At 41.4% G+C, this 22,256-nt stretch overlaps 2 protein-coding genes across 4 annotated transcripts; both read right to left on the minus strand.

The window, feature by feature from the left end:
* Positions 1 to 124: 124 nt before the first annotated feature.
* On the minus strand, positions 125 to 12,043 carry rnf181 (ring finger protein 181). 3 transcript variants are annotated; one of them, XM_035736378.1, is made up of 7 exons: positions 11,753 to 12,043; positions 9,636 to 9,779; positions 4,292 to 4,392; positions 3,622 to 3,755; positions 3,278 to 3,393; positions 859 to 933; positions 125 to 623 (listed from the first exon to the last, which is right to left on the minus strand). In XM_035736378.1, the coding sequence occupies exons 1-7, from the start codon at positions 11,753 to 11,755 to the stop codon at positions 564 to 566; spliced, it is 633 nt and encodes a 210-aa protein (XP_035592271.1). In that variant the 5' UTR covers positions 11,756 to 12,043; the 3' UTR covers positions 125 to 563. The 3 variants fall into 3 exon arrangements, with proteins under 3 accessions (XP_035592271.1, XP_035592272.1, XP_035592274.1); XM_035736379.2 differs by lacking the exons at positions 9,636 to 9,779; positions 11,753 to 12,043 and adding an exon at positions 4,701 to 4,855; XM_035736381.1 differs by lacking the exons at positions 9,636 to 9,779; positions 11,753 to 12,043 and adding an exon at positions 4,516 to 4,694.
* Positions 12,044 to 17,420: 5,377 nt separating this feature from the next.
* Positions 17,421 to 21,928, minus strand: LOC118358490 (vesicle-associated membrane protein 8-like). The gene is made up of 3 exons (XM_035736382.2): positions 21,639 to 21,928; positions 19,131 to 19,286; positions 17,421 to 18,752 (listed from the first exon to the last, which is right to left on the minus strand). Exons 1-3 carry the CDS (start codon positions 21,651 to 21,653, stop codon positions 18,564 to 18,566), a joined length of 360 nt encoding a protein of 119 aa, XP_035592275.1. The 5' UTR covers positions 21,654 to 21,928; the 3' UTR covers positions 17,421 to 18,563.
* Positions 21,929 to 22,256: the final 328 nt, after the last annotated feature.

The following is a 22,256-nucleotide window of genomic DNA, read 5'->3' on the forward strand; positions in this document are numbered from 1 at the left end:
TGCTGATTAGAAAGTCCTGTGTATAATGTATTTTTAACCAGTAACACTGATAAAAATAAAATAAAAACACATTTTTAGTGTGTTTCATCAGCTGTTGTACAAAATGATACAAAACACAGGAAAACAGAATTGACTGCACTGGGCCTTTATTGATGATGCCAAAGCAAGCATCACTATAAACAGATTGAATTTAAAGTCTGATAAATATTGTGAGGCCAACAAAACATATGCCGTGAAAAGCCATTTAATCACCTGTTTTGGTCAATGTATTGCATCTTGGGGAAAAGGAAGAAATGCTATGATGTGTTAAGGCAGTGAATGTAGAGAGTTCAAACAGACTCAACTGTCTCAGTATTCCTTTCATTGTAGAATGATCATCCATAATTTGAATCACAAAATGTGTCTTTGTACAATTGACTGTATTTAAAACTGACATATTTACAGTACATACGATAAAACATAATAGCTACATAATATTATTTGCAGCTTTGGTCAATTCTTAATTCTATTGCGACCCAACGCTAGAAAGGGGAAATCAGCAATAAGCAGTGTGCTCTGAGCCGTTATGTGTACATGGCCCCATGCAGATCTTCCAGTCTGTTTTCCCTCTGTTTTCTCCTGTCCTGTAACAGACAGAAATGCTCCATTTAGTAACGGGTTGACGCTGACCATTCCTGTGTCCCAAATGGCACCCTATTCCCTATCCAGTTCACTATTTATTTTGACCATGGCCTATAGACCACTGCATATTTAATAGGGTGCCATTTGGGACACATGCCAAGTTTCAACTCTAAAATGGAAATGCACTTTGAATTCGATTTCCCAGGATAATGACTGATGCCCTAGTTTCACACCCACCTTGTCCTTCTTGAACTCTTCATACTCTGGATTGTCGGTTGGTAGCTCGAGACGGCATAGCGGGCAAGAATTTGTCTGTGATGATAGCAAGAGTTAGAGGGAATCTGCAAAGGTTATAGCCTAGTGGCTATAAGCTTTGGGCCAGTAATCGAAAGGTAACTGGTTCGAATCCCCAAGCTGACTAGGTGAAAAATCTGTTGAAGTGCCCTTGAGTAAGGCACTTAACCCCAATTGCTCCTGTAAATTGCTCTGGATAAGAGCGTCTGCTAAAAGACAAAATTGTAAATGTTATACAGTGTAGAAAACATGAACTCTTTCCATGACAGATTATCCAGGTGAAAGCTATGATCCCTTATTGATGTCACTTGTTAACCCCATAAGATCCACGCCCTGCTGAGATCTAAATAAACATAATGAAACAATCCCCATACAAATCTGCCAGTTTAAGCAAGAGATGTTTTTTTGCATTGGATGCATCTCAGTCCACAGTCCACCCCACCACATCCGCCAGAGTCGCACTTCCCCATCTGCAGTGAAAGTTGACAAGATATAGAGCGGTGTTTGTCAGACCATGAGATTTCCCGAAAATCCTTCTCACAAAATCATCTGTAGCATCAGAACGGTTAGGCGAAGTATTATGACCCATCTATGGAAAGAGACTCACGAAGACAGGGTTTTCTCCGTTTTGATCTATAATCCCCACAAGCGTCTTGAGACTCGTCTGAAGTTGGTACAGCCGATCTGCCAACTTCTGCCTGTAGCGTCCTAACACTAATATGACCCCTCTGTGGAAAGGTGAGACTCGCATGAACATGTCTGTTGTTTTGCGCTAGGACACCCTCACAAGACTTGTCTGACGGTCCCCCGGTACCAGTTGATTTTTGTTAATGGGAGTACACTATACGATGCAATCGGAATGTATTCAGACCCCTTCCCCTTTTCCACATTTTGTTACGTTACAGCCTTAAGCTAAAACAAAAATGTTGCAAATTAATTTTAAAAAATAACACTGAAATATGACATACATAAGTATTCAGACCCTTTGCTACGAGACTCAAAATTGAGCTCAGGTACTCCAATCCAATTATAGGAATCAATGGAAACAGGATGCACAACTGTGGTAAATTCAATTGATTGGACATGATTTGGAAAGGCACACCTGTCTATATAAAGGTCCCACAGTAGACAGTGCATGTCAGAGCAAAAGCCAAGCCATGAGGTCGAAGAAATTGTCCGTAGAGCTCCAAGAAAGGATTGTGGCACGGCACAGATCTGGGGAAGGGTACCAAAACATTTCTGCAGAATTGAAGGTCCAAGAACACAGTGGCTTCCATCATTCTTAAATGGAAGAAGTTTGGAATCACCAAGACTTCCTAAAGCTGTTCGCCCAACCAAACTGAGCAATCAGGGGAGAAGGGTCTTGGTCAGTGAGGTGAGGTGACCAAGAACCTGATGGTCACTAACAGAGCTCCAGTGGTGGCAGCATCATGCTGTGGGGATGTTTTTCAGCGGCAGGGACCGGGACTCAAATGGAGCGAGGGAAAGATGAACGGAGCAAAGTACAGAGAGATTCTTGATTAAAACCTGCTCCAGAGTACTCAGGACCTCAGACTGGGGCAAAGGTTCACCTTCCAAAAGGACACCATCTCTAGGACAATGACCCACAGCCAAGACAACACAGGAGTGGCTTTGAGACAAGTCTCAAAGTACTTGAGTGGCCCAGCGAGAGCCCGGACTTGAACCCGTTCAAACATCCCTAGAGAGACCTGAAAATAGCTGTGCAGCAACGCTCCCCATCCAACCTGACAGAGCTTGAGGATCTGCAGAGATGAATGGAAGAAACTCCCCAAAAACACAGCCTGTAAGGCTGTAGTCACTGCCAAAGGTGCTCAACTAAGTACTGATTAAAGGGTCTGAATACTTATGTAAATGTGATATATAAATAGATGTTTAAAAAAACACAAAAAAAAAAGTTTTGCTTTGTCATTATGGGGTATTGTGTGTAGATTGAAGGGAAAAAACAATTTCATACATTTTAGATTAAGGCTGTAACGTAACAAAATGTGGGAAAAAATCAAGGGGTCTGAATACCTTCCGAATGCACTGTATATATGTAGACTGTTTAGTGACATACATAAGGGGTTAAATACATAGAAATAATCATGTTTCCTGATCTTTCAGATATAGGACAGACACTTCAGAACAAACTTCCGTGAGATTTTTTTTTTTGGGGGGGTGATTGTTCCATGTAGTGAATCTGTTATTAAATGCATTTGTATGGGCTATTCTTTATGTTTAGTGCACTGTGTTCAGGTAATTAGTACATTAATTTGTACATACCATCAAACCTATATGTGAAAATGTATCCGTGTGTGTGTGTGTGTGTGTGTGTGTGACTAGTCAGTGGACAAGCCCTCACCTTCCCTAACCAGGGCAGGATACAACCAGAGTGAAAGAGGTGTTTGCAGGGCATCTCCCTCACTGTCTCCTGCTCCTCAAACTCCAGCAGACACACAGGACACTTCAGCCCTTTGTCTAGATGAGGGGGGGAGAGAGCGAGTTCAATCCCATAGTCTGAAACATCCACAGACAATTGACTACACTTGCAGACTACAGAGGAAGTCGTGCTTGCAATTATAATGATTTAAAATTAAATTTGGTACCACGTGAGACAGCATAGCATTTTCATAGTAGCATATAATTCCCAAATGTTTCTCACAGGTAATTAGCTAGAGGGTAGCTTATTCGTGCAGCAGGACTCACCTGCTTGCTCTGGGGATATGACTACCACAGGTAAGGTTTGGACAGCTGTTTTAGCAGCTGGGGGAGGAAGACGCTGGTCCCAGTCCGACAGGTCAAACGCTCCCGAGTCAATGTCGAGGCCCTGCATCAAAGACCTACACAGAGGTCAACAGGCAATGAAACAGTAGGTGGTGGTAATGCACAATAACGTTGGATGCCAACCACCGATAAACCCCACCGAAGAAAAAGAACAGGCAATATCAGCACAGATATTTCACTGGATGTATAAATGTGAAGCATCCGCTTGGCATTTCCCCTCATTACCAAATATTGTAGTGAGAAGAAGCCCAATGCCCGGCAGAAGATGGAACAAGATAGATTTTAGCCGACATTCTGCTAATTTTCTCATCAATGAAAATAATTGATCTCAAAGTTCTGTTCCCTAAACTAATATCTGTTATGAACAGAGTGGATTAAGTTTTGTAGACTTTACACTTTGCAAAAGTTCGTGATTGGCTCTGCCTCTATTGCTTGTTCTGTACACTATGACTAATTTGTTCCCATTGGAAACGGCAGGCTGTGGTCTATCTTCAATATAAGTCTCTCAGTGGCAGACAGTTAATGTAGGATATTATAAAATACAGAATGGATTGCGTTGCATCACTTGGGTTGTTAGCTAGTTAGATCTCACCTGGCCAGTTCTAGTAGTGCATTCTGACGGTACTGTTCTTCGGGATTCGTTGGTTCACAGTCATGCTCATCAAAATAAGAAGCCATCTTCAGAATACCAATCTGTGGAGCGTCAATCAAACCATTTTCCTTAGTCACATTAGCTAACCATGAAGCTAATTTAATTTGACTATTTGAATTTACTAAAAAGAGATTGAGCAAAATGACACTCAAATCCAAAACTACCTTCCGACCTCGAGTAGATTCGATAACGTTAGCAAGCGAGCTACACAGTTAGCTAGTTAGCTAATTCATTTAGCTAACGCCTATACTGCTCAACCACTCTCTCATTGAGCTGTTTTAGCCAACTTGTCGAATACACGGTGCTATACTGCGACATCAAATTAAAGTCACACAAAAGTTGACTTTACCTGTGTTTTGTCATAACCTGAAATGTGCAGCAGCTAGCTACACCACACTGTCTACCGGGTATGACAATGCACCATCACGTGACTTTTATCCGTCCTATCACACATTATGTGTGGGTGGGTGGGGTTCAGGATCTCTTTCTCTCGATTCAATTCAAAGGGCTTTATTGGCATGGGAGACATGTTTACATCGTCAAAGCAAGTCAAATATATAATAAATAAAAGTGAAATAAAATAATACAAAATTAACACTAAACATTACACACACAAAAGTTCCAAAGGAATAGAGACATATCAAATGGCATATTATGGCTATGTACATTGTAACGACTTGCAAATAGTTACAGTAAAAAAGGGAAAATACATAAACATTAATATGGGTTGTATTTACAATGGTGTTTGTGCTTCACCGTTTTCCCTTTTCTTGTGGCAACAAGTCACAAATCGTGTTGCTGTGATGTCACACTGTGGTATTTCACACAGTAGACATGGGAGTTTATCAAAATTGGATTGTTTTCTAATTCTTTGTGAGTCTGTGTAATCTGAGGGAAAAATGTGTCTTTAAAATGGTAATATATTTGGCACAAGGTTAGGAAGTGCCGCTCAGTTTCCACCTCATTTTGTTGCACATAGCTTGTCTTCTCCTGAGAGCCAGGTCTTCCTACGGCGGCCTCCCTCAGTAGCAAGGCCATGATCACTGAATCTGTACATAGTCAAAGCTTTTCTTAATTTTGGGTCAGCCACAGGGGTCAGGTATTCTGCCACTGTGTACTTTCTGTTTAGGGCCAAATAGCATTCTAGTTTGATCTTTTCTTTTGTTAATTGTTTCAAGTAATTATCTTTATGTTTTCTCGTGATTTTGTTGGGTCTAGTTGTGTTGCTGTCCTGGGATTATGTGGGGGCTGTTTGTGTTTGTGAACAGAGCCCTAGGACCAGATTGCATAGGGGACTATTCTCTAGGTTCTCAGTCTCTCAGTTGGTGATGGCTTTGATAATTAGCGGGTATCGGCCTAATTCTGCATGCATTATTTGGTGTTTTACGTTCTTCATGGAGGATGTTTTTGCAGAATTCTGCATGCAGAGTCCCTTCTTGCCTTGTCTCATATCGTTCACAGCTTTGTGGACGTTACCTGTGGTGCTGATTTTTAGGCTGAGGTATGCATAGTTTTTGTGTGTCTAGATGGAATTTGTAGTCCTGCTAACTGGACCTTTTTCGGAATCTCTCTCTCTCTCAAATAAAAAGTAACTTTATGGTGTACAACTGTCAGTTGTACATGTAACGGATGTGAAATGGCTAGCTAGTTAGCGGTGGTGCGCGCTAATAGCATTTCAATCGGTGACGTCACTCGCTTTGAGACCTTGAAGTAGTGGTTCCCCTTGCTCTACAAGGACCGCGGCTTTTGTGGAGCGATGGGTAACAATGCTTCGAGGGTGACTGTTGACGTGTGCAAAGCATCCCTGGTTCGAGCCCAGGTCGGGGCGAGGGGACGGACGTAAAGTCTATACTGTTACATACACACAGTTCAAAATAAAGATTCTCTGCAGATATATCTGGTCAATTCCTTTTATTTTACAATGCACTACAGTTTTACATATATATTTCAAATACTAGTATGTCAAGAGTAAACAACAAAAGGGCAAGGGAAGTCTGTAACAAATATAAAATACAAAAAACAGATAACTGAAGATATGTGATTTCTCAGCACTGTTTTTTTGATACTGTACACATTGATTACCTGTAAGACAATGAATGAAAAATTAAATATAAATATTCACACTGCATTGCCCAAATTGGCCTCAAACACAACCGCGTTTTATGTACAAAATTATGTGCATTTTCATATATTTCTTTGGACTGTAAAAACAAAGAATGAAATTATGAGAAGAAATTACTCAAAACTTTTAATGAGAAATATAATTATGTGATGTCCCCTTACAGCTTAATTGGAATACTTTGAAACGATCACACAATTCATCCAATGGGTATTTTTTACATTCCAAAGGCACAATATGTTTAATTTGAATTGACAAACCATTCACCTATACCAAATCTTATGGTTCGGCTGAAGCATTTCTGAGTATGAATGTGAAACCAGTGAGCCTGACCAACTAGGGCCAGTTGAAGATGATGCCGAATGGGGAAGCAGCTGAGCTGGTGATGGTACCATTTCATTCAACGACCTACACACAGATCACAGAGCCTGAAATGCCTCTAAAAACAAACAATATCACAGATTGCATAGTTCAGAAAAGTCAACCCACAAAACCTAGTTTGAGCTTAGGTGGAAAACCTACAGCCTGAGTGCCAGTCTGTTTGTGCCATCATCATGCCAACTCCTTGTCACTCATTATCATGCCAAATGTTTGGCTTGACAATGACAGCAATGTATTTGACAAAAGCACAAACAGATCTGGGACCAGGCTAGAAAACCTCACTCTTTATCTTCCACCACTATTTCTGTCTTGACTGACTCCTTATTTCCTCTGAGGTCTCGCCTGCCCCTGTGTCTATCTCCATCCTCCATCTTCATTTCTTCCATGTCTTTTGCTCTGACAGACAGTCTTGGATCCTAAGGCCCTGAGGTGGGTTGCCCTGCAGCAGGTTGCTCTCCGTTGTCAGGTCCAGATGCTGACCATACAATAATCCCAATGATGATGGCTGCCATGACGACCCCTACGCCAGTCAGCAACACTTTCATCTTCATGTGTTCCCACCACTTCTGCTGTTTCACTTTCCGAGCAGACTTTGAGAAAGCTTTACTCTGAAATCACATCATCATAAGATGTTAAAAGTTAGTCCGATGTTCATGCCAAGACCCTATGCCCCCCGTCTTGAATATGGAGTGTATTCTATATACTGTGCCTTGCGAAAGTATTCGGCCCCCTTGAACTTTGCGACCTTTTGCCACATTTCAGGCTTCAAACATAAAGATATAAAACTGTATTTTTTTGTGAAGAATCAACAACAAGTGGGACACAATAATTTACATTTACATTTACATTTAAGTCATTTAGCAGACGCTCTTATCCAGAGCGACTTACAAATTGGTGCATTCACCTTATGACATCCAGTGAAACAGCCACTTTACAATAGTGCATCTAGATCTTTTAGGGGGGGGTGAGAAGGATGACTTATCCTATCCTAGGTATTCCTTAAAGAGGTGGTGTTTCAGGTGTCTCCGGAAGGTGGTGGGGGATCATGAAGTGGAACGACATTTATTGGATATTTCAAACTTTTTTTAACAAATTTTAACAAATCAAAAACTGAAGAATTGGGCGTGCAGAATTATTGAGTGTTCTGGACCAGACTTTCATCAAAGATCTCTCTGTACATTTCTCCGTTCATCATTCCCTTGATCTTTTTCATGGTCTGAGAGTCCTTTATATTCCTTTTTGCAAAATCCAAACGGGCTGTCATGTGCATTTTACTGAGGAGTGTCTTCTGTCTGGCCACTCTACCATAAAGTCCTGACTGGTAAAGTGCTGCAGAGATGGTTTTCCTTCTGGAAGGTTCTCCCATCACCACAGAGGAACTCTGGAGCTCTGTCAGAGTGACCATCGGGTTCTTGGTCATCTCCCTGAACAAGGCCCTTCTTTCCCAATTGCTCAGTTTGGCCGGGCAGTCAGCTCTAGAGAGAGTCTTGATGGTTCCAAACTTATTCCATTGAAAAATGGAGGCCACTGTGTTCTTGGGGACCTTCAATGTTGAAGACATTTTTTGGTACCCTTCCCCAGATCTGTGCATCGACACAATCCTGTCTCGGAGCTCTACGGACAATTGCTTCAACGTCATGGCTTGGTTTTTGGTCTGAGATGCTCTGTCAACTGTGGGACATAATATAGACGTGTGTGCCTTTCCAAATCATGTCCAATTAATTGAATTTACAGGTGGACTCCAATCAAGTTGTAGAAACATCTCAAAGATGATCAATGGAAACAGGATGCACCTGAGCTCAATTTCAAATCTCATAGCAAAGGGTCTGAATACTTAAATAAGGTATTTCTAAAAATCTGTTTTTGCTTTGTCATTATGAGGTATTGTGCGTAGATTGATGAGATTAAAAAAGTAATTATATTTTAGAATAAGGCTGTAACATAACATAACACATAACTCCCCAGCCGGCCTGGCTGGGGAGTGATGTGGGAACGCTGCGACCTGGTTGGTTGACCCCAGGGTTGACCAGGACGGACATGTGCCCTGTGGCATGTCCTGGACACCCCTCTCATAATACAGAGGGAGACCAGTGGGTTTCATTAATCTTACAACAATAGGAAATACCTTTCTAAAAATATCACTGCAAACCACAATCAGGATGTAAATTGTCCATTATTTTTCGCCTCCAACTCCACCTAACGTGTATTTATAGACAGCAATATGACATTTCCTGGCTATTCCCTGGACTCGTATGGAACATTGGAAAACTACCATGAGACACACCAAAGAAGAATTCCAAAGGAGAAACCTTTTGTGCTATTGTGTCTCTCTGAAACCCACCTAAGGTTTTACCGGTATTATAGCATTGCAATCATCAAAGTACGGCCTTCAAAGTCAGTATCTTAAAATTATGTTTGTGTTTTATATTAAATAATAATAATAATAATAATAATATGCCATTTAGCAGACGCTTTTATCCAAAGCGACTTACAGTCATGTGTGCATACATTCTACGTATGGGTGGTCCCGGGGATCGAACCCACTACCCTGGCGTTACAAGCGCCATGCTCTACCAACTGAGCTACAGAAGGACCAAATCATGATTTGGTTCCATTAAGACGTCTCTTATTACACCTTTTAATTTAGGGTACGTCCCAAATGGCACCTTATTCCCGATGTAGTGCACTTCTTTTGACCAGAGCCCTATAGGCCCTGTTCAAAGGTAGTAGACTATCGAGGAATACAGTGCCATTTGGGGAGTACCCATAAACTACAACAATCACCTTCTCCAGAAGTTCGTCTGCCCTGTTATCAAGATCTCCCAGCTTGCCTGACCTCTCGGCAGCCTTGTTGAGGTTATCTAGCATGATCACCTTCACCTCCTCCACCTCATCCTGGGCCTGCTGCAGGCGGTTCTTCCCATTCTCCTGAACACACAACAAACAAGTTGAGGTTAATGGAAGATACATCCTGGTAAGGCCACATGACTTAGTTGGAACGACTTCTGATTTTGTGCATATTTGATGTATGATTTACAAGTATTTGAATAGGGGTAGGTACGGACACATTGATTGACACAATGAATAGCTCACATACATTTTTTCAACATCTGTCCCCGTCTTTGTGTTACCATGTTAAAGGTGATATTTTATATAATTAACAACAGCGCATTGTTCACATTAACATTAATTATTAGTCATAATGGCTGAGAGATTAAGCTTCCATAGGGGGAAAACAGGACAGAACAGGAAGATGACGGCCAACAACTGATCTGGGGCAGGTGAGCCTGGACATCTGGATGACTTGGACGGTTCTGTTTACTGTAAGCTCTGACTTTCTGATAGAACATGGTGGCACGCTACAGCTTTACAAACAAATAACCACTTTAGCCTGGGGGAACAAAGGTTGGGCAACCCACTGTGACAATGACACTCTTGCGTGCCACCAAAATCTACTATAGCAGCCACATCCTAACCGTGAGATGTGCACGCTTCACTTAACTTTCAGGGAAATACATTGATTGATATCAACGGATGGCTTGAACGAAGACTCACAAATCTCAAGATAGGATTCAGGCCTACATGTACTGTAGGTGAATAAGAAGGCCTACTTAAAACAGGATATTTAGGCAGTATAATAATAGACTGAACATAACATAATTTATATCCTGACGGGACTATCCCTGCCTTTTTTTCCCTCTGTGCCGGACAGGGAAGTGAGTGTTTCAGCAGTCAAGGATGCTGACTGCGCTGACACTTACAGGAAACCAAGAGAACAAACAAAACAAGTACAATCTCAGTGACTCCATATCTCACTGTCAATAACACCCTTTCAGACTCACAGAACCGGAATGAGATATGGCCAGGTTAGAACACTAGTTCAGTGCCCTCGTAGAGACAAGTTAGGACTAGCTGTTATACATTACCGGTCAATACATCATGAGTTATACAAGCTTTAATGAAAGGTGCATTTCTTTCCCATTTGTATTTACTATTACAGCTGTCATATGGTGAATAGGCTACTGGGTTGCTTTGGTTAAATTGGATTGAAACATACATTTTGAGGAAATGCGTTTCACTGTTTTAGTTCGGCCCCCACCAATTAAGTTTTCATAGCTGAGGAATAGTCTGTGTTTAAAAATCAACCGGCGACAAAATCTTAACACAGGAACTGCTGCCTTTTCCAGTTCTCCTCCTTGCTTCCTTCCTCCCTTCACTCCCTTCCTCACTCACTCACTCCAGCCTCAACAGAGTACCTAGCATTTAGCTAGGAAACCCCCTCTTGCAAATCGACAATATGTATTTTTACATGTCTCGTTCAATCAAGCGGACAGGGATAGTCTGCTCATGGACTTTACAGATATGTATAGGATAGACTAACAGACCTGGGTCTATAACTGTTATCCACAGAATACACATTGTAATTTCATCAACTAGCATAATAGAACATATCTAACCATTTAAGTTTGGTTGATTGAGTGCTACTCTAACTTATTAACCTGACCCTCTAATGACACTTACAAACCATTTTCAGAAAAACTCACATGGGTCTGTATAAAATAATCTATTTGCATGAATTTGTTTGAATTGTGTATGATCTCTCATAAATTAAAACCAAAACTAAAATAAAAAAGGCAATATTATGACTGTAGCAAACGGCCTTTAAATAAGGTGTATTTGACATAAAATCAGTTAAGTTCAAAGTGGGAAAACGGTCTAATGTAATTCAACGCAAGGCTGTAGCTTAATGTAGTGACAGTCACAACAACAACAAACGCTTCTGAGCCTACGGGTACCGTGTGTGCAATAGGTGCAGAAACTCAATTATGAAAACATAAACATATTAATATACTATTTTTTATTCTTTAATTTGCTGAAAATAAAAATATATATCAACTTACCATTGTTCTCCCGTCACTATCTCTATTCCTGTCCAAAACTGTCACCGAAACCAATGCATTGAGAGGAGCGTCTTGGCATAAACCTTTGTGTCAGAACAAACGTTGCGTTTAACCAAGGTGGCTTTCAGATATCGCAAAGTTGATTTTCACCCTCTCTCATTTGTAGTTGATTATAGTTAGTTTCTATCTTTCTTTTAGTCGATATTCTTTCTTTTTCCTGGTCTGGTCTCTCACGCTTTCACTGCAGTCTGCTGGTCGGGTCGGGTGACACTTTCCCACACTACCCCTATCTGGAAGTCAACAGAACAGACCCTTTGACGTCGGGGCCTTACGTCACTGTATTTGAATGATGGGTATTTGATCATGGATCAGACTTCCTAGGTGAAAGGGAAAAACGTACACCTCGCCTATACCATTTAATCTTCTACTACTCTATTGTAGAGTCTTGTAAATTATATATTTATACTCAGCCATTTACTTTGACTTTTCATTCACCACAGCCTACTATGACAGTAGCTAGTCTAATGAGTATATGACCATAGTCAGCATTTTGATTAAGCATCAAACGCATAGAAGGGATTGAAAAAATAAAACACAATGTAATGAAATTAAACATTTTAGGACAATTTGGTAGCCATTCAACAGGCTCCAAAACTCAAACAATTGGGTCCCAGTCTGTGTTCACTGTCACCAATGATCAGTATATGGTGGCTCTCAGTGGTGGAAAAAGTACTCAATTGTCATACTTGAGTAAAAGTAAAGACACCTTAATAGAAAATGACGAAAGTAAAAGTGAAAGTCACCCAGTAAAATACTACTTGAGTAAAAGTCTAAAAGTATTTGGTTTTAAATATACCTAAGTATTAAAAGTAAACGGAATTGTTCAAATGTACTTAAGTATCAAAAGTAAAAGTATAGACCATTTCAAAATTCATTATATTAAGCAAAACAGATTGCACAATTTTCTTATATTTTTATTGATGGATATCCAGGGGCACACTCCAACACTCAGACATAATTTAGAAACAAACCATTTGTGTTTAGTGAGCACCAGATTAGAGTCAGTAGGGATGACTATGTATGTTCTCTTGATAAGTGTGTGAATTCGACCATTTTACTGTCAAAATATAACAAGTACTTTTAGGTGTCAGGAAAAATTTAAGAAGGAAAAAGTACATTATTTTTCTTTAGGAATGTAGTGAAGTAAAAGTAAAAGTTGGTAAAAAAAATATAAATAGTAAAGTACAGATAGCCAAAAAAACTACTTAAGTAAAAATACTTAAAAGTACTACTTAAGTACTTTACACCACTGGTGGCTCTGAAAACATGGTGTTATAGGCAACCAACTTACATCCAAAATTCGTTGTTCTTCTAGTGTCCACCCTGTTCTGTTAATACTATTCTAGCTGAACCCAAAAAGCTGAACCCAAAAAGGTCAATGTGTGGTTTCCTTACTCTGTTATACTTCAGTTATAATACATAACAAATAGCGCTAGCCATAATACTTATAGTTGATGAAAACCTACATTCCATACAGTAACAGAGTCATAATATTACACTTTCAAACAGGACATATAAGAGAGGAAGCGAGGAGTGGAGTTAGAGATCACAAACCACACTTGAAAAAATAAACATGAAATTGAAAGTGAAGTAATAACAGTAAGAGGAAGTAGAGCTTTTCTCACAGTTAAACAAACAACAAAAAATGTATATTCCATTTGCTAGCGACTGCCCAACATTGCAGTAGGGACTTGCAGTCAGAGTAATTTGATCACTGAGTTGAATGCATATTATTTCATGACTTCAACATAACAACTATTCCCCTGTCAGGATTGTGAGACATAAAACCAAAACAGGAACACGAATGTGAACGGAAACCACGCTTTTTGTCAGATTGCACTATACATGTATATGCTTGGTATGTTTGTAATCAAGGTCATGCAAGACGTCTGTGGTCCTCCAATATGACATTAATTAAAGCAACACTAACATTAGGTTTTCATATATGTTCATTAACTGTCCTTTAATTGAAATTACACTAAAGAAAAAATAAATAGGTTACCTAAGGAGGCAGGATTTTCTCTGGATCGCCGCCATCTGTCAACATTGACTTAATGGTAAACATGAATAAGAGCTATAACCCTGGCTGCCTTCCATGGCTTTATCAGAGCAGAGGAGTGCGTGGCCACGCAGTCATGGGTAAACAGGGAGTACAGGAGGGGGCTGAGCATGCACCCTTGTGGGGCCCCCGTGTTGAGGATCAGCTAAGTGGAGGTGTTGTTTCTGACCTTCATCACCTGGGGGCGGCCCGTCAGAAAATCCAGGACCCAGCTGCACAGGGCGGGGTTCAGACCCAGGGCCCCGAGCTTAATAATGAGCTTGGAGGGTACTAAACTCAGCAAAAAAAGAAACGTCCCTTGTTTAAGACCCTGTCTTTCAAAGATAATTCATAAAAATCCAATTAACTTCACTGTAAAGGGTTTAAACACTGTTTCCCATGCTTGTTCAATGAACCATTAACAATTAAAAAACATGCACCTATGGAACGGTCATTAAGACACTAACAGCTTACAGACGGTAGGCAATTAAGGTCACAGTTATGAAAACTTAGGACACTAAAGAGGCCTTTCTACTGACTCTGAAAAACACCAAAATAAATATGTCCAGTATCCCTACTCATCTGCGTGAACATGCCTTAGGCATGCTGCAAGGAGGCATGAGGGCTGCAGATGTGGCCAGGGCAATGAATTGCAATGTCCATACTGTGAGATGTCTAAGACAGCGCTACAGGGAGACGGGACGGACAGCTGATCATCCTCGCAGTGACAGACCACGTGTAACAACACTTGCACAGGATCAGTGCATCACACCTGCGGGACAGGTACAGGATGGCAACAACTGCCCGAGTTACACCAGGAACGCACAATCTCTCCATCAGTGCTCAGACTGTCTGCAATAGGCTGAGAGAGGCTGGACTGAGAGCTTGTAGGCTTGTTTTAAGGCAGGTCCTCACCAGACATCAACAATATCGCTTATGGGCACAAACCCACCGTCGCTGGACCAGACAGGACTGGCAAGAAGTGCTCTTCACTGACGAGTCACGTTTTTGTTTCAACAGGGGTGATGGTCGGATTCACGTTTATCGTCGAAGGAATGAGCGTTACACCGAAGCCTGTACTCTGGAATGGGATCGATTGGAGGTGGAGGGTCTGTCATGGTCTGGGGCGGTGTGTCACAGCATCATCGGACTGAGCTTGTTGTCATTGCAGGCAATCTCAACGCTTTGCGTTACAGGAAAGACATCCTCCTCCCTCATGTGGTATCTTTCCTGCAGGCTCATCCTGATATGACCCTCCAGCATGAGAATGCCACCAGCCATACCGCTCGTTCTGTGCGTGATTTCCTGCAAGATAGGAATGTCAGTGTTCTGCCATGGCCAGCGAAGAGCCCGTCTCTCAATCCCATTGAGCACGTCTGGGACCTGTTGGATCGGAGGGTGAGGGCTAGGGCCATTCCCCCCAGAACTGGTAACTTGCAGGTGCCTTGGTGGAAGAGTGGGGTAACATCTCACAGCAAGAACTGGCAAATCTGGTTCAGTCCATGAGGAGAAGATGCACTGCAGTACTTAATGCAGCTGGTGGCCACACCAGATACTGACTGTTACGTTTGACTGTTACTTTGTTCAGGGACACGTTATTCCATTTCTGTTAGTTACATATCTGTGGAACTTGCTCAGTTTATGTCTCAGTTGTTGGGTCTTATGTTAATACAAATATTTACATGTTAAGTTTTCTGAAAATAAACTCAGTTGACAGCGAGAGGACGTTTATGATATTGAATGTGGAGCTATAATCAATGAACAGAATTCTTACATACCTGTAAGTATTCCTCTCGTGCAGATGGGAGAGAGCAAATGCTTTCAGTTTTGCGCAAATGCTGCCATCTATCCATGGTTTCTGGTTAAGGTAGGTTTTAATGGTCACAGTGGGTACAACATATCCTATACACTTCCTGAAAACCTCACCTTATCCGTCCGTCTATGTTATTCTTAGAGGCTACCCGGAACATATCTGTGCTTTGTTAAAGACCCTCAAATTCATTGTTGGAAATAAACAAGAGTAGAGAGGATGTCAAAATTGAATCAGTGCTATTGTGAAAAATAATGTGTCATCAGATTTCCAACTGCTGTGATCCATCATACAGTACAACACTTGAGACATTGTGATTAAAGATGACATTGTAGATCACATCCAAGCAACCTCATCCCTCTTCCCGTCTGAGATCTGTGCTGTGAGATATCACACATTGATGGAGATTTGGAGAGGTCTATGCATGGTGAGTAAAAATCCTAAAAGTAAGCACCCACTGGAAAATCCAATACACTGCTCAAAGAATAAAGGGAACACTTAAACAACACAATGTAATTCCAAGTCAATCACACTTCTGTGAAATCAAACTGTCCACTTAGGAAGCAACACTGATTGACAATAAATTTCACATGCTGTTGTGCAAATGGAGTAGACAACAGGTGGAAATTATAGGTAATTAGCAAGACACCCCCAATAAAGGAGTGGTTCTGCAGGTAGTGACCACAGACCACTTCTCAGTTCCTATGCTTCCTGGCTGATGTTTTGGTCACTTTTGAATGCTGGCGGTGCTTTCACTCTAGTGGTAGCATGAGACGGAGTCTACAACCCACACAATTGGCCATTAGGTACCGAGATGAGATCCTCAGACCCCTTGTGAGACCATATGCTGGTGCGTTTGGCCCTGGGTTCCTCCTAATGCAAGACAATGCTAGATCTCATGTGGCTGGAGTGTGTCCGCAGGTCCTGCAAGAGGAAGGCATTGATGCTATGGACTGGCCCACCCGTTCCCCAGACCTGAATCCAATTGAGCACTTCTGGGACATCATGTCTCGCTCCATCCACCAACGCCACGTTGCACCACAGACTGTCCAGGAGTTGGCAGATGCTTTAGTCCAGGTCTGGGAGGAGATCCCTCAGGAGACCATCCGCCACCTCATCAGGAGCATGCCCAGGCGTTGTAGGGAGGTCATACAGGCACGTGGAGGCCACACACACTACTGAGCCTCATTTTGACTTGTTTTAAGGACATTACATCAAAGTTGGACCAGCCTGTAGTGTGGTTTTCCACTTTAATTTTGAGTGTCACTCCAAATCCCGACCTCCATGGGTTGATAAATTTGATTTCCATTGATAATTCGTGTGATTTTGTTGTCAGCACATTCAACTATGTAAAGAAAAAAGTGTTTAATAAGAACATTTCGTTAATTCAGATGTAGGATGTGTTATTTTAGTGTTCCCTTTATTTTTTTGAGCAGTGTATATAGTCCAAGAAAATACTGTTACGGATTCCACCAAAGATATTAAATATTAGTTTAAAAACTCTTGTAACACTGACTGTTGTGGTAATGGCTCAACTATTCTGTTCTGTCAACTCAAAGAAAGCTCTTCTTCAAGACTTCCTAGTTTCCGCTTAGCTTATTAAGTGATCCTAGTCGTAAGAACACAGTAAAAACAATTAAGGAATTTCCCATGGTGCATTCAACAACTGTACCAACCTCTGTGTTAGTTTTACTGTGTCTTCCTCTTGTGACCCTATGATCAGGCAGAAACCATTTGAGATAACAGAATAATTAACAAAATCACAGTGGAAATAAATGCTATTTATTCTATAATTAAATCAGATAACATGATTGAACTCCATCAATGAATGAAAAACAAAATAATATAATTCTATAGCAATTGAAACTGGCCCAAATTCCCAATACATCCTACTTGTCTAAAATACAATTATAGCTCTAAACCACAGATCTACTGATAGGACTCTGGGTGGGGGGGGGTCCATATCATTTTCTTTAATTGGTTTTGTTGATTAAAAACATTAATACAGTCATATGAAAAACAAAAAAGATGTTCAGTAGGGATGAGAAAAATATAACAATAAATAGCCTCAAATTCACCTCTGTTACACTACTGGAATGGTTTAGGGCCCCATGTGGGTGCTTTACAAATGTATATACAGGTATGATAACTATATACAAGCATGGGAGTTAACAGCCAGAAGAGGACTGGCCACCCCACATAGCCCGGTTCCTCTCTAGGTTTCTTCCTAGGTTTTGGCCTTTCTAGGGAGTTTTTCCTAGCCACCGTGCTTTTACACCTGCATTGTTTGCTGTTTGGGGGTTTTAGGCTGGGTTTCTGTACAGCACTTTGAGATATCAGCTGATGTACAAAGGGCTATATAAATAAATTTGATTTGATTTGATTTGAACTCCTTGACCTCCCCAAAGCATGGCTGGTATTGTAACATTGGAGTGGACAGTGAGAAGAGTTAAAACCCACAAGTAGTTAAAGAATACAGGTGGGCCTACCAAAAGCTACTATGCAAAGCTATGAGATGGCTGACAGTAGTCCTAGGAGCTTGAGACACTCGTTTGGATCAGCAAGGGGAGTTGTTAGCTGTTCAATTCCACCTCTCTCACAACAGGTTGTCTGGAGTTAGCCAGAGTTTCCAAGGCCTGAGTACATGGACCATGAGAACCCACATTAAGTCATGACATGAGTTCCCGCAGTTTGTGTATGATGGAGTATCAGGTCATGGATAGAGGTCAAAAGGCTCTCATGCTTCTTCAGACTCTCCATTCCCTCTCTCAATTCCCCCTTTCTTTCACTATACCATTGCAGCTAAGTTTTCCCCATCTTTCAAAACAAAAAAAACCCACTGACATCCTCTCTAGCAACCAGCTCAGCTAAAACACATTGAAACACAGTGGGGAAAAACATGACTAGTTTGGTCTTTTAGTAGGTTTGGGAAGTGGGGGAACAGGGGAGCTGGTTGGGATGACGCCAGTGCTGAGCAGTACGATGATGAGGATTATGACGAGGACAATGACCACGATCACCACCCACAGCTTCATGTTCTTCCACCAGTAGGAGCGAGCCACCTTCTGGGACGTGTGCTTGAAGTCCTCAGCCTGAGGGAGAGATGGGACGCTACTAGGAACACGCTCACAGAAGTTCTACCATTTGCAACGTTTTGCAGTAATCGATGCTTTGTAAACCGCAGATATGTAGTCTACACATTTCAGAGAGTTTGTGGCCTGCAATTTGATTTAAAAAAATAAATCTATATATATATTTTTTTTTAAATGTACACCTTGAACAAACCCACATCATGGTTCACTCTTTAGGTCCATTAAATACTTTCGGTATCAATAATTGGAAGTACTATGACGTTATAGTAGATGTTAAGTCAGGACAAATGAATGCAGTGAGGAGCACATGATGAGGAGAGAGACAATGTAGAACAGAGATGTATAGAGATGTGGAGCAGTGTTGCAGGACTGACTGACCCCAGCCTGCAGGTCCTCCGACTTGCCCATCAAGTCGTCCAGCCTCTCTCCCCGGGCCAGGATCCGGTCCACGTTCTGGGTCATGATGTCCTTCACTCCCTCCACCTGAGACTGCAGGGTCCTCACCTTGTCCTGCTCCACCACCTCTCCCTGCTCCTGGAGATCGACAGACAGAGACAGACAGAGGCGAGAGAGGTCAATGACGAAAATACACTTCAGCAGTCATCCAGCACGTGTTTTCATAAACTGAGGATATCTGTGTGAAATATAGACCATCAAGACAATAGTAAAGGACTCAAATGCTGCTAGTGGGCTGACTGGGGTTATGGTGTAGATTATTCCTACAAAGCTTTATCAACAATCCATTAACAGTAGTAAGAGAACCATGTGGGGAAGTTTTACACCTGTATCACTTCTCAAATAACCTTTTACGGTCTAGTCAGAATAATGTCCATATCTTTATGTCATAGCTGCCTTTGAATGATCATGTAAGACCTGCACAAAAATAACAGTTGCACGCACACAAGATCCAATGAAAATCTATGTCAGGAATATATATTTTAAATAGGCACATTTAAATTGACAGTACATGTCTGAAGGTCCCTGTAAGCCAGGAAATGCTATTTTTGACATCCAGAGTCAGTTAGTTTTCTGAGGAACTTCACTACACTCAAAAGTGCAAAAGAATCGATTAGACGTTGCTGACGTGTTAGGCTTTGTATGCGAGACAAAGAGAAAGGAGTGAGTGTGCATGTTGCAATTATTTTTTTCTTTCTCCAAACCCCATGAGCAGGCTCACCGGCCTAAAAAAACACAGGCGTCTCCAGGAAACGGTAAGCTTTGCTGCGTCACAACCTGGCTCCCTCCCCCTCCGTCCTCAGTCTCCTCCCTCGTTCCTTCACAACCTGCTTTCCCCTGACACAGGGCTTTGCCTGTATGAGGCCCACTAAATGGTCGACTGCTATCAAATGACAAGTCCCACCAAGAGAGAAACATTACATACTGACAAAGGAAGTTCACTGGCGTTAGAGAGTTTAGCAGACTACACATAGTATCTTATTCAAATACTTGAGAAACAGGCCTTTTGAAGCATTGAAAGTCCATCAACTGGTTAGAGATCCAAACTCACAACACTACCTCGGCATGACGGCTGTCCTTGACAGAGATACATCAAACAGATGTTCGCTGACATAAATGATAAAATCATGTAGATGAATTATGGATCTTTGGTCAGTAAATAAGTGCCAGTCTGTTTGTGATATGACAACTCCTTGGCATGCCAAACATGTTGAACAGGGGTTAAGCACTTGATTTGTGTTCCACTTTGCTCTAAAATGTACTTGTAAATACCAAGTCATTTCCCTCACATTTTGGTCAGTTACAATATGCAAATGAAAATGTATCAGGTTTTAATTTTTGTTCTAAAGTGCATCTCATGGATATTGTGGACAGACTCATGAATCAGACATTTATGTTTAAGTCATCTCTGAACCTCAACCCAGAACCAAACTCTTCGGGACACGCTGGCCTGTGTCTAGCTAATGGATTTTGGATAAACTAATGCCCAAGAGCCTATCAAGTAGTCTGTCTACAATCTACCCTCCAAGACCATACAACCCAGGCAACTGACACCAGGCAAGCAATATTAGGCATACCAACCTGCCCACTTCCTTGTGAATGGTCTAAACTCAGCTCTAGCTCAGAAGTAGAAAATAGCCTAGGTTCCATCCTATAAGTTTCTTCATTTGGAGAGTATGATCAGTCAACAGGCTGACGAATTACCAAACAAATAAACCATTTACTGTAATAACTGGTTTCATGTTAACAGAGATGAAGGGAACGAACAATCCAGGTACAGGCAAGAAAGGCCAAATGTATGTTTGTGTTAGTTTAGCTGAAGTCCCCCTTGTAGTGGCAATTCAAAACTTGACATCCTCTCCTGATGGGAAAGTACAGTACAGTAATCCACACTAAATTCATTACGGGTTTCTCCAAGTATTCCCCCATAGAGCCAATAAAAAGTAAGGTGTAGTATTTGAGTTTGGTATATTTGACTATCCTATATTTTACAGCTGACGACTCAAGCGAAAATCGTTGAAGTGTTACATAATGACTCTTTATATGCTCTGACAGGGGTATACTTTCACCAATTGTTGTCGTTGTGGAATAGATAGGCTACAATTAGTGGTGATTATCAAAACAAACACCCAAAGTAACAATTGGTGCACAGGCGCCATGTCAAATACACAAAACGTTACAATTTAAATAATTCAAACGCAATCTTCCGCAAAAGCGATACTGCCAGCGACCTCTTGGTCAGATACAATGTGCGCAATGAATGAAGGTAAAACAGAACATTTTCACAAACTAAGTAAGCAAAACAGGCGACTGTTGACCTGTTACATGTATTCTCAAGTGAGAAAGCTAGGCTATTAATGTGTAGATTCTTTTGAGACTGGTTCAACAACACATCAGAAAAGAACAGACCGTTCCATGATCGGCACCTACCAAATCATTATCCATTGTCTTCGATCTTGGTTTATCGTAACCGGAGAGTTTATTATTTAAAATCCCGATGCATCCAATTAGTATAACTGTTCTTTATGGATAATGCGAGTTTGATGTTCTTGCTGAACAGCCTACGTTGACTCCTACTGCTCATGGACTTTTTTTTCTTCCTTAAAGTAAAGTCCTTCGCCTTGACCCACCTCTTCGGGTCTTCTGTTTCCACTTCGCATCCTCACGAGGGCGTTGGAGCACGCCGTTCTCTGGTGCACCTGCAGCAGGTTAGATAATGGACCCAAATCAGAATGTCGTTGTGCTGGTTATCCCACAAACTTTCACATCAGGATTCTTGATCATCGTTGGTATGTGCTGGGTGCTACAGTAAGGAACGGTTTCCCTTTTATCTGTAACTTCTGTGTGCAAGAACTGTATAAAATACAGCAGGTCGATTGACGTCAGCACCTCTATCTGCAGTCTGGACCGATGCCGCGTTCATAACTGGGAACTCGGACATCTCCGACTTCAGTACGTTCAAAACAACTGGGAACTCAAGGAAAAAAACGAGGTAAAATCACGACGTCAGCGATCTTCAGGTCGGAGCTCTGAAATGCTGTCCTACAT

Source organism: Oncorhynchus keta, chromosome 25 (assembly GCF_023373465.1).
Source record: "Oncorhynchus keta strain PuntledgeMale-10-30-2019 chromosome 25, Oket_V2, whole genome shotgun sequence".
In the NCBI taxonomy this organism is placed as follows: domain Eukaryota; kingdom Metazoa; phylum Chordata; class Actinopteri; order Salmoniformes; family Salmonidae; genus Oncorhynchus; species Oncorhynchus keta.